This window comes from Anabas testudineus, chromosome 19, assembly GCF_900324465.2.
Source record: "Anabas testudineus chromosome 19, fAnaTes1.2, whole genome shotgun sequence".
In the NCBI taxonomy this organism is placed as follows: Eukaryota; Metazoa; Chordata; class Actinopteri; order Anabantiformes; family Anabantidae; genus Anabas; species Anabas testudineus.
The window spans coordinates 14513922-14530624 of NC_046628.1; the positions used below are offsets into that span (position 1 = coordinate 14513922).

A 16703-nucleotide genomic window follows, 5' to 3' on the forward strand; every position below is an offset into this window, starting at 1 on the left:
AGCCTTAATATTATGAAAATATTCATAACCATGCCTGTTTTTTTTTTTTTTTCAATTCATTAATCTTTGTTTTTGTAGTCACCCAGTTCTACTTTTTAACATGACACAGTACTTGGAATAACTTTGTCTATTGAACATTGGTTTTTGCATTGCTTTTGTCAGTTTTTGTCCTTGTTAGGTCGTAGTTCCACCTTGACTATATTATAAATATTAAGTAAAATTAAAATCTTTCAGTCTTACCTGAACTATACAAACATACTGGTATCACACAATTTGACACAAGTAGACTGATTTGAAACTGTGCGTAAATTGAAACAGGTAGAAACCTGGCAGTGTTTGTCATGTGCTACACACAGCGGTGTCACGTGCAGCTGCTGGTTCGAGACACTTTTTAAATCTATATCTTTGCTGCTGGTAACGGCTTCTTCTCATATCAGTCCAGTAATGTTTCTTATATCAGTAGTCCTAACTAATATGAGTTACACAAGTCCTTGACGACATCCATCTTGAGGTGAGTTGGGGGAGGCGGGGGTTCGTTTTCATTTGTGGCACAGCAGTGGAGGCTTGTTTCTGTGGTCCTTTTTTTTTAAAAGAAGCAAAGGGTTGAAACTGAAGGATCGGTTGCTCATTAGTGATTCCTATTGTGTAAAAATACACAAACACGTCTGACAGGTAGGCAGCAGGTGGCTCTCAAGGTTAAGTGAAACGACCCCTACGGAGGTTTGGGTTACTGTTTTTTAGAGGACACCTCAAACTTCGTTTCCATGTTTTCCTCCATACCAGTGAAGCACCTTGTTGATGTCCTCTTCAGTGCAATCTTCCAATTTACACAACTTCCTCACGTAAAATATACAACAACCCTCAATCTCATTCATTTATATTATGTTAAATGTTATACACATGTTAAAAATTTTTTACAAACCAGACTGATTGTTAAACCACACAGTATCACATCTGTACAAACTCGGAAAAGAAGGTCACAAAACTAGGCGAAAGAAAGAAAGAAAGGAATTTGTTTCGTTTTTTTTTTTTTTTTTTTTGGCAATTAAAAGCAACAGCCTGGTCTGTCACACAACCACAAATTAAGGGATTAAATACTGAACTCTGAAAATGAAAAAGGAACAGCACATCTAGAGCTCAACAGTCGGCTCGTGATGATAACGACGTCCTTCAGGTTCCCAGAAATGTTAACAGAAAAACAGGATTAAAAGGGTTAATTGGCTCAAATACGAAGCCTGAGGACACGTATACAGTATGCGACCGGAAACCGAGCTCAGGTTGGAGACAAGAAATACCCTGCAGTTCATGGCAAGTACAATAACACTATCTTCTACTTCATCTGGTGAAGTTCTGCTTTCTTAGATACATAATGGAAAAAAGGCTTTTATAAAGGTTCCGATTTCAGCTCCTCCACCCTGCACTCCAGGTCCGCCACCTGTAGAAGACAAAGGAGAATCCAATCATGATCGTGAAGATCTACTTATTTTATTGAATCTTTAAAACTGTTCCCTGTCGTGTTGGACCTGTTCCTGGAGTTGTCCAGACTCCTCCTTCAGAAGAGAGGCTTCAGCTCCGACTTGTGCACAACGCTGGGTCTCCTTCTTCAGATACTCGATCTCCCTGTAAACACAGCAGATCACAGTGTCAACACTGTTACGCTCAGATGTAATTCATCATCTCTCAGCGCACTGCAGTCATCTTACTTCTGCTGATATTCCTTGATCAGGCGTTTGGCTTTGCTGTACTTGCGTTCCAGAGCCTGATACTGCGCCTGCGTCTCCTTGAGGTGTTCATCCACCGCCTGGCACAGGCTCTGTGCCTCCATCCAGTAGCCCTCCAGCTTCTCCATACGCTCCTTGTTCTCCTGTAGGGTCTGTTCCAGCTGCGCCTTATCCATACGCCAGCGCTGCTTCTCCTGCTCCGCGTGGTGCAGCTGGAAAGACGGGTGGAGAATCCAATAAAGGTAAATAGACAAACATCTGTAATCCATTAATTAATCCATCTTCATTCTTTATGACTAGTATTTACTATGATATCATAAAACTGATCTTAATTGAACAGCTCACCTTTCTTTTCAGCTGCTGGATCTCAGCCTGGGTCACAGCATGTTTTATTTGAAGCTTTAAGGCGAACAGAGGCGATAATTTTAAGTACACGTGTTAATATTAGGTACATCAGAGGAACTAAGCTGTGATTACACAGGAAAGGTGACTGCTCACCTCTTTGTATTTATGGGCCAGTTTTTCAGGGTCCGTCTCTAGAGGGGACATGTCCTCGTTCTCTGCCAAGTCAAACACCTCGATGGCACTGGGATACGGCGGACTGGCCTCCTCCTCGTCATCCTCTTCCTCGTCTGTGCCATATTCACCACCCTGTGGGTTGAAGACAAACATTCACAGAGTGGCAGCAGAACTCTTAGGCACATTTTGCTTTCTACAGCCTTAGCTTTTGTTGTTTCCTTTACACCTTTACAATAAGGTTATGGAATGATTAAATAAAATGTCAGACATTTGAAAGAACATATTTCTGTGCTGTGACATCAAATGGTCACTAGATGGTGCCAAACTCAAAACTACACACCACACTTTCCATTATACAAGCTAATGCTTTTCAAGAACCACCCACCATCACCTTGGCAGGAATGAGACAACTTCCGCTGTGTTATTACAGTGAAACTACAGGCAGTGTTTGACTCGCACTCTGTATATGAAAACTAAGGGATGGAGAAAATCAGACACACAAAGATTAACAATGCGAAGGGCATCCTGGATCACAAAATTGGAGTGATCCTCATTTGTCCTCATTTTGGTGCAGAGCTTATCGTTTGATCAGACTGATGCTGAATACGACAGTGTGGAGTTTTGCCAAAAGCAAACGTAGCCGCACCAGAGAGATTCACTTCTGTTCACCGTGGGTACTGAGATAAATTTCATAAACCTAAAGGGGAACTAGGGACCTAAGTGACCAACAAAGGACTGCAACAGACAGCACTGTTTTTCATTTCAAGGGCAGTATTTTGTGTCTCATCAGGTTGTAAAGGTTGTATTTAGATGCCTTTATTTTGGTATTTGGCTTCACGCAGGACAATATTTGTCCCATTCAATATTAAATATATTAATAAATAGAGGGGGGATTTTTTTTTTCAAACTGTAAAATGACCTCTAAAAAACACTGTGCACATGGAGTGACTTTCTTACCTTATGCATAAACATTGCTCACTCACTTGAACCATGCATGTGCAGACATCGCACCAACACATTCAGAAGAATAATAAATCAGCTTCGACTGCATCAGTTTTCTCAGTGATTTGTCAAAAGCATGTGAGGACTAACCTCTTGTTCGTCCATGTATTGATTGTAGCGCTGCTCCATCATCTCCCTCTGCCAGCGCTCCTGCTCCAAGGTCTGCTGGATGAGCTGGGCCACTTCGCTCTGTTCGCCCGGCTTCTCTCGCCCAATCACAAATCTGGTTCAAACAACAACTCCCATGAACCACTAAAAGTCATGTTCAAAAGGGGTTCGAAGTACTTAAACAGTAATTTATAGAATTTAGTATGATACTGTATGTGCATATTATTTTTTCATGATGCCGTGACCAGTGAGAAGCATGAACACTGGCTCCACAAGAAGTGTGTCATGTACAGTATAAGATCAGTATAAGTTTAATAGTGTGATGTAGAGCCGGGTCTGATGAAGGAAAATGGCTTCCTGTTTAACGCCAAACAGAAAAAGTCTATATAAAGTTGGTATCTTATGATTTAAATCAAAATCTCGACTCTTTCTTTTAGTTCACTGTACAGTTCATTACAGCGGTTGTGAGCTTCCTGATTCAAACAGTACACAGGAAACGTACAGTGAATCACGACAAGGCTGCGGATGCTTGTTACGCCAACCACTGCAGCCTTTCAATTTCTGCAGCACTAACAGGTAATTAAATGTTCATAAACACCCTTCCTGCCCTCATCTATTCATCTGCCTGACGTTTTGTATGAATAGGTCTGAGCTCTTGTGCCCTCTGCTATCACTGCAGCAGATCTATAATGTATGAACTAGTGCATATATGAAGGTCTCTGATCTTCACAAGTCACAAAACACTAACAATTACTCTAACAGCGTTGACCACTAAACCCTGAATTATGAATGAGCTTAAATGACAAACGGAGCACATAAGAAAGTCTGTTTCACCAAAATGCCAACAAGCCAGGCTACAAATAGCCCTCTGGCATTTCCAAATGATACTTCTGATGCCAACGGTATTTGTTCCTGATAACGGTGTTTTCTGTAGCTGTGGAGTCTCTGGACCTTATTCAAGTCTCAAAAAGGAACTTTTCAACACGGAAGTGTATAATCATGACCCACTGAGACTGGAGATATAAATCTACAGTCTGGTGAGCTCAATGGGTCAGGATGTGGTAGAAGTCAATCCTGCATGTAAGACTGGCTTTGGGTATATATATCAAGAGGAAACCATTTCCTCAGGCAAGAATGCTCTATGTGATAGCAAGCTGTGGCAACAGATAGTGAAACAACACGATGTCCTGGTCAGAGTCCTGAACAAGACTTACAACAAGCCAAAGAAATACAGAATAGCATGTCTATTTATAGATGTATAAATATATGTCTATTTAAAGCCACAGTAGTATAAGAGCTGGAAAATCAGCAGCGTTAGACTTAAAAAGTAGTAGTAGCTTCTCCTGCCCTGCCTTGTTTCTGCTCCAGTACACTCGGCCGTGCCCTTCACCTACAGTTTCCTCAGCACAGACCCAGTCTCAGCTAATGCAGGAATTGGGAACTTGCTGCGTCAACCATAGTGGTATTTTCCAGCACCTGATTCTAGCTTGAAGGCTCAGCATGGGAGGAGCACCGGCCCCTTGACGTTGGACGTCTCCTGTGGGTCAGGCTCCCTCAAAAATGTTCTCCGTGCACTGTGTCTAGCCTGATCAGTCAGCCGTGTCAGCCATTTTACAGCAGGATGTACGACATTGAAGCGGCGTACATCTTAGCTATTTACAGTCTTTTAAAAAAGCTATAATAGGAAATAAATATCCTGAAAGTACAAATTTTTCTCTGTTTAGTCTTTCAGCAAATAATCGTAGAGTTGTAGATCGAGCGTTTGCTTTAAGGTGATGCAAAGGAAATGCATATGGACCTGATATAACTAACATAATCATAGAGGAAGATTTAAAAATAGGCAGATTTGTGTTAGTAGATGTTGAAGTGAGTAAAAAGATTTGTACTATACTGTACTCTTCAGACTCTTACTTGACAGTTCCTGAGGTGTTCCTGAGTACAGAGGCAGCAAAGCTCTGGGTGACTCCCACCAAACTGGTCCCATCCACCTCCACAATCAGATCGTTCACCTGGATCCTGGGGGAGACAGTAAAGAGAGGAAGTTCTGGATTTACAGTAATAGCTCAGCTGTGGCCTCTGTTCATCAGCTTTATAGTTAAGCCCACACAAGTCAGACTCCATTTATACAGTAAGTCCTCATTCTTGGCAGCATGACTCATTTGAAGTTGCCAGGGATCAAAATAAGCAAGTTAGACAATGAAGCATCGACTCATGGAAATAAAACCACTACCACGGAGCTAACCTCGTGTTGACATACGGCTTCGTAAGCAAATGCCTAGTCAGTTGGAGAAAAAGTTTGAGCCGGGGTGTCGGTAAAGCATGTGTCTTCACAAGACAAAGAATTATAATGATCCTAAATGAAATGAACATAAAGGAACATGCCTGCCATCTCTGTGTGCAGCTCCTCCTTCTGTGACTGTCTTGACAAAGATTCCCAGCTTCTCCAGGCCCATGTCAGCTCCGGCTCCCATCCCAATGATACTGATGCCCAGGCCATCGCCGTCTGATAGAGAGGGGGGATACCGTAATACTATTTTAATCCACGTTTAACAGTGTAATCAGCTGTATTCAGTACTTTCTCTGTGGTTACTTGACTGCCAGTAGTCTTCATCTGTTGATGTATTACTGAATTACAGAAGGTGCACTGCAGGTGTTTGTCAGATGTTTTGGTACAGTGAGCTGCAGAGTCTGTGCATCTGAAGGTGTGGACCAGGGACATATAGTATACAGTGGCAAGAAAAAGTATGTGGATCAGACCTGCACATCGTTCAGGAGGAATTTTAGCCTATTCAACCTGCAGAACTGCTTTAACTCCGTCATATTCTTTGGACGTCTCATGTAAAGTCTCATGGGTTTGAGCTGTAATTGATTTAAAGCTGTGATAAAACCATAAAATGCTATATTATTATTTATTAGTTATCAGAGATAACAACCACATTTACTGCCCAGATAGTTTGTCAGCTCTGTTTCTTTCTTTACTCTTTTGAACCAGTAATTAGAACCTGTTCTCTTGACTAAATTTATGTTGAAAGTACATATAGCAATGCATCATTTATACAGAACATGGTCACATATGGTAGCTTGTATAGCCTACCCCGTACACAGTTCTAAATATAGTCTTCTATAAATATATTAATGCACCATAATGTTAAAGGGATGTTATAAGCGCTATTAGGCTCACTGGGGGGAGATGGAAGATTAAACTTGCACCATCCAGAAGGTAGAGTGACTCGTCATAATGTACAGTACCTTTCTCCAGCTCCACGGGGAACAGGTCCAGCCTCTCCACCCTCTTCTCCAGCTCATACTCAGCAGATGCTGCCATGGGATCCACATCTTCATTACGCCTGTCATAGTCCTCGTTGGGGTAGGTGGCAAACACCTGTCGAGGCAAACGGAGACGGAAGGTCTGATCAGACTCACGAATACGTGGAAGGCTAAGGGATTATTTGAAGTGATAACACATTTGTGGTGAAATACACCACCTCTTGTTTGCTTTCTTCTTGAGAGGTGGATAGAAGCATTAAAAGTCACATATTTGTCAAATGAATGTGAAACCTGGGCCAGGAGACAGGTGACTTAGCACGAAGTCAGCAAACAGCTACTGTAGCTGGACCCAAAGATAAAATATGTCACTGATTAGCATGCTGTATCACATTTACCTTATTAGAACCTTAAACTGTAAAACTGATCATTTGTGGTGAACCCTTGTTAGCAATAATAACTAATCGAATCCTCTCGGCACCTTTAAAAGGTCGATTACTGTTCTACCTGTGGTAACATGTCTCCCTCGGTCTTCTCTCACTAGAGATGTGCATTTCATTAGGTGTCTGTTTCTGTTCTTTGCAGCTTCACTCTGGTTCATCACTGTTTCCTCCTACTACCCAGTTGTTCTTGCATTAGTCTAAATATAGGAACTGCTACTGAAAACACATCACTTCCTTTGCACCCTGGGGAGCATGGTTAAGGTTGAATCACTTACATATCAACAGGTGAAAGACACGCTGGATGCACATTTAATTACATGGAAGTGCTGTAAATTGTGACATAGGAACACACAGTTGCATGTAAACATCAATCTACACTGCAGTATATCTGAAAATACTTGTCAATGAGTGGTTCAAGACTTCTACATCTAATATTTACCATTATGTTTGGGTAAAAGCTCAAGCACTTATCAGCTGTGGAGATGGACTGTATGAAGCTGTGACAGACAAGGTGGATACAGGGCCTGATAATAACTGACCACTGCTATTAATGCAGACTTAATGCAATTCAAATGTATTGAGCATTTCACCTGAGACAGCTGAGAGTTTCCTCAAGGCCCCTGAGCTGTATCATTTCACTGTGGTAATGTGAACAGTATCAATCACGACGGGAGAAAATCAATCACAACCACTGAAGTTGCTCCCATGAAGACAGAGGCCTCTGTTTTCAGGGTCCGATTTCCCACATTCACTCTGGTCTAACAGCGTGACAGTTTACATAACCACTTCCAGCATGCTAATGGAGGCCTTCTGCAGCTGCTGTTCTAGGGCCTCACACACACACACACACACATAGAGTAAGCTCAATCTTTAAAAGCCTCACTTCAGTCTTCCAAGGTGATTATGCATTCACCACCTTGCACGGTCCACCGTCCACACTAATTCAGCGCTGGACTTTCTCCTCTTCACACGTTCTTTCATGTATTTTATTTAATTTATAGACTTTCTCTTTCCACACTCCTTTGTTCCCTCTGCTGCAACATTTTAACACTTTTCTCTCGAGTCTTTGTTTACTTTGCTCCACGCTTCCCTCGCTTCTCTCTCAGCCGTTCATTTTGTCCATCTGTGTTACGAAGTAGCATCTCATAGCTTCAGTTACCCTTCAGTTATCTGGGCCCCGTCTCCGTGGCAACTCCGGAGTAAAGAGCCCGTCCGTTTTGACTGCGCCTTTGAAATGTAATCAGCCCTTCCTCTCTCAGACTTATTATCGTTGTATTTTCATGTTCGACTGAACACCATACACGTTTCTGCTTCTGCTCTTTAAGCCTTGCTTAGCCATAGGAACAGAGTTTAAGATGTTATCGCCTTGAGCCAAATCACTGCAATCACTGTCTGTTCACACAAGTGATGACGAGGCCCAGCTTTTTCTCGCAAACTTAGACACTACATGCTGCTGTCGAGCTGGGTTCAAACTATTCACTTGCTGCTCTAAAACCACTGCTTAAATCTGGATCACTCTCATTCTAGGTGGAACCATTTTCTTTATAGGTCTCTTCTACTACTTTTATCTATAAAATTTAATATATCACAAGATCCAAAAATACAGATCACACTAAACATGCCACCATCACATCAACGAATCAACCTTAATAGAAATATTCAACCCAACCCCCCAACACTTGGCCTTTCCTATGACATCACTGATTATGTCATAGAGATTATAAAAGAGGAAGTTGGTTTCCTCCTCATTTTGTCTCCTGAATACATGGTGAGTATAACTAAAACTTGACTAATCTCGAAACTCATAGCTCCATTAATAAACATCAAAGTTAAAGAGACTTCTGTCTGTATTTAACTTTACGCTTAACGCTTAACACAGGATAGTATGAGTGTCCAAATGAATACTGCATTTGTAAGATGGAAATGAAGTAAACTACTTTGTCACACTCAACACTCAAAATGTACTTGTTACTTCTGCAAGTTTCCTGTCATATCATTGTTTGTTGTTTGTTTGTTGTAGGTGATATCATTGTATATCGTTAATTACGTATCGACATCTGAAGACTTTAACATGGACTAGGAAATTACGATGTGCATTTTATTGTAGTTTTTTTACTTTTATAAACATTTAATCAAACACAAAACTGACAAATGAATCTGTAATTATTTGCAGCACTGCTGATGAATTGCAAATTTAGTTAACACTAAGTATTGAGTGAATCACATTGAGCCCTGTTGACCCTCCTGCAGACAGTTAGCATGGGAGCAGCACTGAAGTCTAATGGATTTTGATTTAGGTTACCTTTGTATTTAGAGGGATTAGCAGAATGTGGATTACAGACACACAAATTACACTGTTTGTATCCTAAGTAACAGACAATAAAACAAAAATGGCACACACAAAGTCTGCGTGCCTACTGTGAGGGTTTCATGTGGCATTGCTTTACTCCTTGAGTTTTAAGATCAAAAGGCCACAGCTGGTGGCTCATGGTGCCCTCGTTTTACACCCACGATGCTGCAGACGATCAAACGAGGAGGTTCAGCAGCGTTTAACGAGCCACTGAGAAGCAGCCGTGGTCAGATGAGTGTCGTGAACTGTGGCCTTGGGCAAGTTCGGGACCGGTGCCATGATGCAAGCGAGGCTACAATCTTGCCTTCACTCCACAGAATTAACACTTTCACTTCTGGAAAGAAGGATTTTCTTTCTGCTTGTGGACAGTGGTCGTACAGAGACTGACTAAATCCTGTATGCGACGAGCGCTCACCCCAACCTCACCTTGCATGTAGAGTGGTACATGACATCTCAAATGGTGATGTGGCTTTCTTTGGAAGACAAACATTGGGATTAAAGGCAGGGTGCTAGGGGGAGGGGGGTGGGCAGGGCTGGAGAATGACTCTGTTCCAGTTGTGGCAGATAGTAGGTCAGAGAAACTAACAGATGGCCAGGAAACTCCCTTCCTCCCTCCCTCCCTCCCTCCTCTACCAGCCGCCTGGGATGTCCTACAAAGGCTCTGTGGGCAGGTCGCTAGAGCCACTCACTAACTAACACGCTGTATTGTGTGTATGAAGAAAACCCACATGGGACTGGAAAGGGTATTAAAAACTGCCAGTAAGTGGCAACTACCATTTTACAATGCCGTTGGTGTGACAGAGAGATGGCTAAATGATAGAGCTGCTTCGGAGGTTTTGCTCTCCTACAGCGTGGCTCCGTCTTACAGGCCCTGTGGCTACAGTGTGATTGGTTAACACTGAGGTGGTTTAACAAGCAAGTCAGTACCCCCCACCCCAACCCACTGTGCTTCCCACAACAGCATGTCAACTGCTGTTTTTCTTTCCTCCTTGTCTTCCCAAAAACAGCTCTAATTTTGGATTAAGCCAATAGAATGTGTGTAGGTGGTGCCACAACAAAAATAGTGTTTCCACTCGGTCTCTTCACATTCTGTAACACCCAACTTTCCATCATTTTTATTACTCATACTCGTCTCGCTGTTATTTCAATTCAGTTTCAGGAATGAGCACTGCCTCTCTCTATTTCTACCATTAATACTGAAGTGAATTATGGTGATTACCATCCATAATGTGAGGTCTGTGAAATGGTTGCTCCTACTGTATATTCTGCAATGAATCCACTATTCTTGGGCTCAGAATGCTTGTGTGATGCTTAATCAAGCTGTCAAAGTTAAGCATGTGCAGACAAAAACGAGCACCTTTCCTCCTAACGGTTTAATGACACCACTGATAATTGCTTTCCCAAGCACCACGGGTTCAAGAAGTGCAGAAGTGGCAGGTAATTGAGTCTAAATCCTCCCAAAATTGGGGTTTAACCCAGATTCCAGATGTGCAACATGCAGACAGAAAATAAGAAAGTGGCTCTGGCTGCCACCATGTCGGACAACTCCTCCCCCAGCCAATAAGATGGATATGCTGGGTTTGACATAGCAACAGTTGCATAGCACCACAGCCCATCTATTTTGGCAGGTCAGTGTTTGGTCAGCAGTCATGTATAGGCTTAGCGCTGACTCTCGGGAGAGACACGGCATCATGAGAATAAGGTCAGCAACAGACTGAACAGCATCACGATATGTGGCTGGATACAGTAACTTAATGACTACATGATGTGTGATAAATATTTTCTATTTTTATTATATTAATAAAATGTATATTATATGTATTTAGTGTAACTGCTGTTTACTTTACTGTGTATTTACTGTAGACCCCCCTATCTGTGTCTTTATTTACACTGAAAAAACAAACAATGAACAGAAATTATTATAGAGGTTATTCCTCTGAGTCATGTACGTCCACGACGTCCCAAACACACCAACAAGTGGAACTCAAAAAGTATTGAGTCAAGCTAGCTTGCTTTTTACATTTGATTGAATTAAGGTGGTATGAATATCAAACAATCTCAGTAAAGAGTCAACAATCCATACGGTGCTGTCACACATCCCTGTAACCAGCGTCTGTTGGTTTGTTTTTTTTAGTTTGAGAAGATGATGGCAGATGATTGCATAACGTGTCTTGTTGCAGTAACCTGAGGGAGTGGGCACATCATGTACTGTAAACGCTTGCAACCCACCACGACAGCGAGACGGAGAAGTGGGACAGAGTGACCTTGTTGATAATCTGTCTGATCTCCCACCCCTCCTGGCTGTGAGTAATGCGCTGTATGAAATACTGCAGGCCCACCGATCCAAAGTAATAGACAGTTTGAGGGTACCTTGGCAGATAGTGATGGATCGCCTCTCCCTGGGCAATCCCTCACTAGTTGACCTGAGTGAGGAACAAAAACCAGCAAAGGTTGCATTTTAGATTTTCCCTATTTTGTAGTTTGTGGTAGCAAGAATGCAGTCGCCCTTCTTTGTCAAAATACCCTCAGATTATTACAATATAAGAACAGTCTTTGTTTGTGTTAATGATACAGTGTGAAAGAAAATCATAGGTGTTCTTTGAGCAGGCTGGCAGAACTGCTGTTCTACGTTGCGTAGGCAGCAGAAACCCATGACAGTGTGTGTGTGTGTTCATGTGGTCATGGTGTCATAAGTGTAAATGAGGGCTAGGTGAGGACGGAGCAAGGTGATTCGCATGAAAAATAAATCAGATTATTTCAGGTTTAGGGGGAACACAGTGCAGATCCAGTGGAGATTATTTTATTTTGTGCTTTTCTTTCTGTCCTCAAACAGTAAGATAAATAATCCAAATCACTACATGCCAGAAGACATAATGAAAGCAGCACACTGACACTTAGTGATATAGAATGAAGCCAAAACAAACACACTAAACCAATAAATAAGACATGAGAGGCAGCTTCCTGTGTTCGACAAGGAGGCGGCCCTGAAAAGCGATGCACGTCTGTGACGATAACAATGCTGCTATTTTTACTAACAGTAGCAGACTGGTGACAAAGAGCAAACGAGAGAAGAGAAGGAGCGAGAGAGAGTGTCAGAAGGAGCAAACAAAGGGTCTAGTGTGAACTCTACCCGGAGCAGAACTGCTATTTTTGCCAGTTAGAGAGGACAGACAGACAGAGACAGGCAGGCAGACAGAAAGAAGTGGACAAAGAAAGACATGGGCCCAGACGTCCAACCGCCATCACTGCCACAACACTTAATTGTGGCCAAAAGCGAAATTGTTGCTCAGAGGGGAAATATGCACTAAAACCGGGCACTTCCTGTTTGGAAACGATCTGGCAGTTACAGTCGCATGACATTTGAGCTTTGTCCTAATGCCCCTCCCATCTCACCCCCACCACCCCCATTTACTCTCATCCACCCCTGCATCAATCTCCATAACAAAGGCCACACTGATACAGTGTGAAAGGGCCCAATGGGAGGTTATTCTCTGATTATGACTGCGGGGTCACATTCAAATTCAGCTTTTTATCAAAGCCTGAGTTCTAACTTCTTTATCACCCCGTTCACAGTGCTTCCTCCTGCTGCCCATCTTTGATCTCACGAGGAGATAATACTGTGATAGGAGGCCATGTTTTACTTCAGGCTTGATTTATATGGGATTCATGTGATTTTGTGCATGTATGGACAGTTTTCTTTCCTTTCAGGCTGGTGGACAACAACAGTTATCACATATATGTTAGTATTTACTCATAATTAGCACACACACATGTATATTTACATAATCTGCTATGGTTTTCTCTTTCTCTGTCTTTAGCTGGAAGATTGTCACACGTCCACCAACAACTGTTGCTCAGTGGAACAGTATGAAACAATGAGTATGCTGACAATAATAAAATATCATGACACCTATTACCTAGTGTTTGTACTTGTTTACATGAGTGCTTTTCAGGTAATGTTAATTAATCGTGTTTAGTGTTTCAAATGTGTTAAATACAGAATATTATATTTGCAGTTTTGTTGACAGGGTATTGTGGTGGTTAGTACTTACAGCTAGAAGGACCTGGGTTCGAACACACCAGTCTGTTGCCCCCTTTTTGCATGTTTTCCCCATTTGATTTGCAGTTTGGTTAATTGGTGACTCTAAATTGCCAGTACATGTACATGTGTTTGTGAATGGTTGTCTGTCTCTATAGGTCAGACCTGTGATAGAGTGGCGACCCATGCAGCCCCTTTAACGTCATTGATGCTACAGTTACTATTATGTTAATCCAATAGTAGTAAATAGTCCAATTTCAAAGAAATACTGTGTGCCTTTTAAAAAGGGAACATGCACAGATTTGTCATCATCAGATGTTTTTAAACTCTAACATTTTGAAATATCAGGCTCGACTGACTAAGGAACTGCAGGCCGATGTGCAGCCATGAGAAGAGAGTAAGAGAAACTTTCAACTTCACTGGTCATGATATGGGACAGTAGCCCTCAGTCACTGAAATGGCTTTCTGAGTGAGGGAATGTGTGTGTGTGATGCACAGTGCCAGGGCCCACTTTAGCTTGCAGAGCCTCTGCATGTCTCAGACCTCGGGGTAGAGCAGAGCAGCGAGACTGAGCTGCAAAGGATCTGATGCTCCTCTCTGGATCATTACACCACCCCCAGACACAGAGAGACACTTTAAATCAACTCTACCTCCTCCTCGTCTCTCCTCCACTCATCACACTGGTCCAAGAAGACATCACAGCCTCCTTTCTCACTTCCTCTCTCTTTCTCACACACACACACACACACAAAAACACTCCATTCTTCACCCAGCTCCACATACACTGTCCTCTAACCGTTTCATTACCACTTGTCTAAAAACAGGGCTAATTATCCAGGCCCTCTTTCCCTCAACAATTATTTACAGAAGCAGCTTCCACTACATTTCAGATAAGTATCAACATCACAGCTTTTTAGGGGCCCATGTCAGCCACACAGTAGGAATGCAGGGCCATCCATTAGCAACTGGCAGAGGGAGGGAGTGTGGAAAGCCCCATGTTGAAACAGGGTAAAATGAAAATGTCAGCATCATTCTGACACCAACCGAAGCTGAGAGAGTTCATTAAAACAGCTGACAGTGGCACTGGCGGTGACTGTACCACAGCAGATAAGCTTTAAGGTCAAGTTCAACAAGCCTCTCAACACACAGGAGCAAAAAAAAATAATCAAACACACACTTGAAACACCAGAAATCAGTCCCTCAGGCTGATTAAACACTGCTCTGTGGGTGTAGGCTGACAGATAGCATCTTCTTGTTATACCTACAGTAATTAATATTCTGTCTGTGTGTGTTTTTCCTCACCTTGATGGGCTCTGAGCTAAAGCGAATCTTCCTGGAAGGGGGCGGGTCGTCCTCCGCAGGAAGCCCGGTAATCTCCACGCAGCTGGACTCGGGCTCGTAGCGGTCGTCTGCCTCATCTTCCTCCTCATCCACCTGGCTTCCTCCAAAGTCATCCCCCACTGCGCTGTAGGTACTGATATCCACAGATTCCCGGCCTGACTGGTCATCTCTGAGAGTCCTGCCCCCCTCCTCGTCCTCCTGAGCATCCTCCTCGTTCTCCTTTTGAGAGCTCCGCTTCCCACAAACAGCTTCTCCATTCTCCACGTAGATGTCACCTTGCAGTGATGTGCTGTGAGGCTCATTGGCCTCACGTTGGTCCTCAGCTCTGACCCCAGCTTTGGCCTCGACACCTGCATCCGAAACAGTCTTTCCTCGCCCCTCATTTGGTTCTCCTACAGTACTGGAAAGTTCAGTAGCTGCGGTGCTTTGGCCAACACTTTGGCCCCCATTAATGCTTTCAGATGGGGGAGTCACCCTCCCCCTGGAGCCTCTTGGAAGCCCTTCCTTCTGTCTGCTTATGTCTTCCTCTTGGTTGCCTGCTGCAAAGGCACTAACCCTCTTTGTGATTATTTTGGAGTTCAACACACCCACCTTGGCGCTGACCCCTCGGGAAGGGAGCGGTGGGGTAGAGGAAAGGCGGTGGAGGTTGTTCCGGAGCTCTGCTGCTCTTTCAAACACAGCACTGAGCTGACTGACTGTAGGGGACACTGCCTCGCTGGTGTCCAGGCTGTCCAGGGACTCTGTGCTGCCATTGAAACGAGCCACGTCCAACCTGCCATCCTGGAAGTTTGAGGCCTTATCTGTCTTGAGTAAGACTCTGGTGGTGGCCAGCTTCTCCTGCTGCAGCTTCATCTCCTGCTGCAGCTTCATCTCCTGCTGCTGCAGCTTCATCTCCTGCTGCAGCTGCAGCTGTTTCTCCTGTTTGTCCTGCGGCTGCTCGAAGATGCGACGTGTCTCCTGCAGCTTGGAGTAGCTGGGCGACGAGGCCCGCAGGTGCCCGTTCTCCGGTTTGGTGTCGAATTTGCTGACGCGCTCGGACACGGTGGATCCGAGCTTCAGCAGCGCGCTGTGGTCCACGTTTTCGTTCAGGCTCCCGGCTCTGGGGAGGGAGAGGCGCACTGATTTATCAGCGTTCCTAACGCAGTCCTCTCCCTCTGCATCTGCTGGGGATGTGGTCTGCATCTGCTGGAACATGTTTTTGATACGGTGCACGTTGGAGCCGTACCTGCGCCCTCGGGGGCCCTCCTGCACGTCCCCATTCGCAGCATTGTCCTTTACGGGCTTCAGGGCCTGCATCCCCGCCTCGTACGCGTTCCTGTGCGGGGATGGGCTCCTGAGCGTGGAACCAGAGCCGGTGCTCTTGGATGTGGATTCGGTCTTCATCATGGTCAGTCAAGCGTCGCAGCGGATGCTCAGAGACGACATGTCTCCTTTCTCAAGCCCCGGTGGCAAATCTGTATCCCCCACCAGCAGCAGATCCCAGCGAGGTGGCGCCCAAACTAGACCGGCAGATGGGGAGAAACAAAAACAGATCGCATTAGAGGCCTGCTTGCATCCGCTGCAGTTCTCCTAACAGAGAAAGTGAGCACGATGCATCTGTCATTAGCTGCCTGCAGTTACACACACACACACACACACACACAATGCAAATCTCACACACTGAATTTCGCTCTAGTCATTAAACAATTTGCACAGATGAGAAAAGCAATAACGAGCCGTGGATGTACCGCAGCTGACGACAGATTGCTTACGTTTAATCCCTTTTTTCAGGCAGCATCATTTTGATCTCTTCATTCTGTGAGCTGCAGATTTCTGGTCCTCCTCTCCGGGAGCTGCTGCATGGAGGAGGAGCGGCCGCTGGGTCATAGCGCCCGACGGGTAGCTGCACTTTGCTAAAGAGATTATAACTCATTATG

At 43.9% G+C, this 16703-nt stretch overlaps 1 protein-coding gene across 1 annotated transcript; it reads right to left on the reverse strand.

Moving 5' to 3' along the window:
- Nucleotides 1-37: 37 nt before the first annotated feature.
- LOC113156049 (neurabin-2-like) lies at nucleotides 38-16621 on the reverse strand. Its single transcript, XM_026350870.1, has 11 exons — nucleotides 16539-16621; nucleotides 14749-16286; nucleotides 6600-6732; nucleotides 5733-5853; nucleotides 5262-5366; nucleotides 3333-3465; nucleotides 2220-2372; nucleotides 2067-2120; nucleotides 1704-1933; nucleotides 1524-1620; nucleotides 38-1435 (listed from the first exon to the last, which is right to left on the reverse strand). The coding sequence occupies exons 2-11, from the start codon at nucleotides 16171-16173 to the stop codon at nucleotides 1385-1387; spliced, it is 2502 nt and encodes an 833-aa protein (XP_026206655.1). The 5' UTR covers nucleotides 16174-16286; nucleotides 16539-16621; the 3' UTR covers nucleotides 38-1384.
- Nucleotides 16622-16703: the final 82 nt, after the last annotated feature.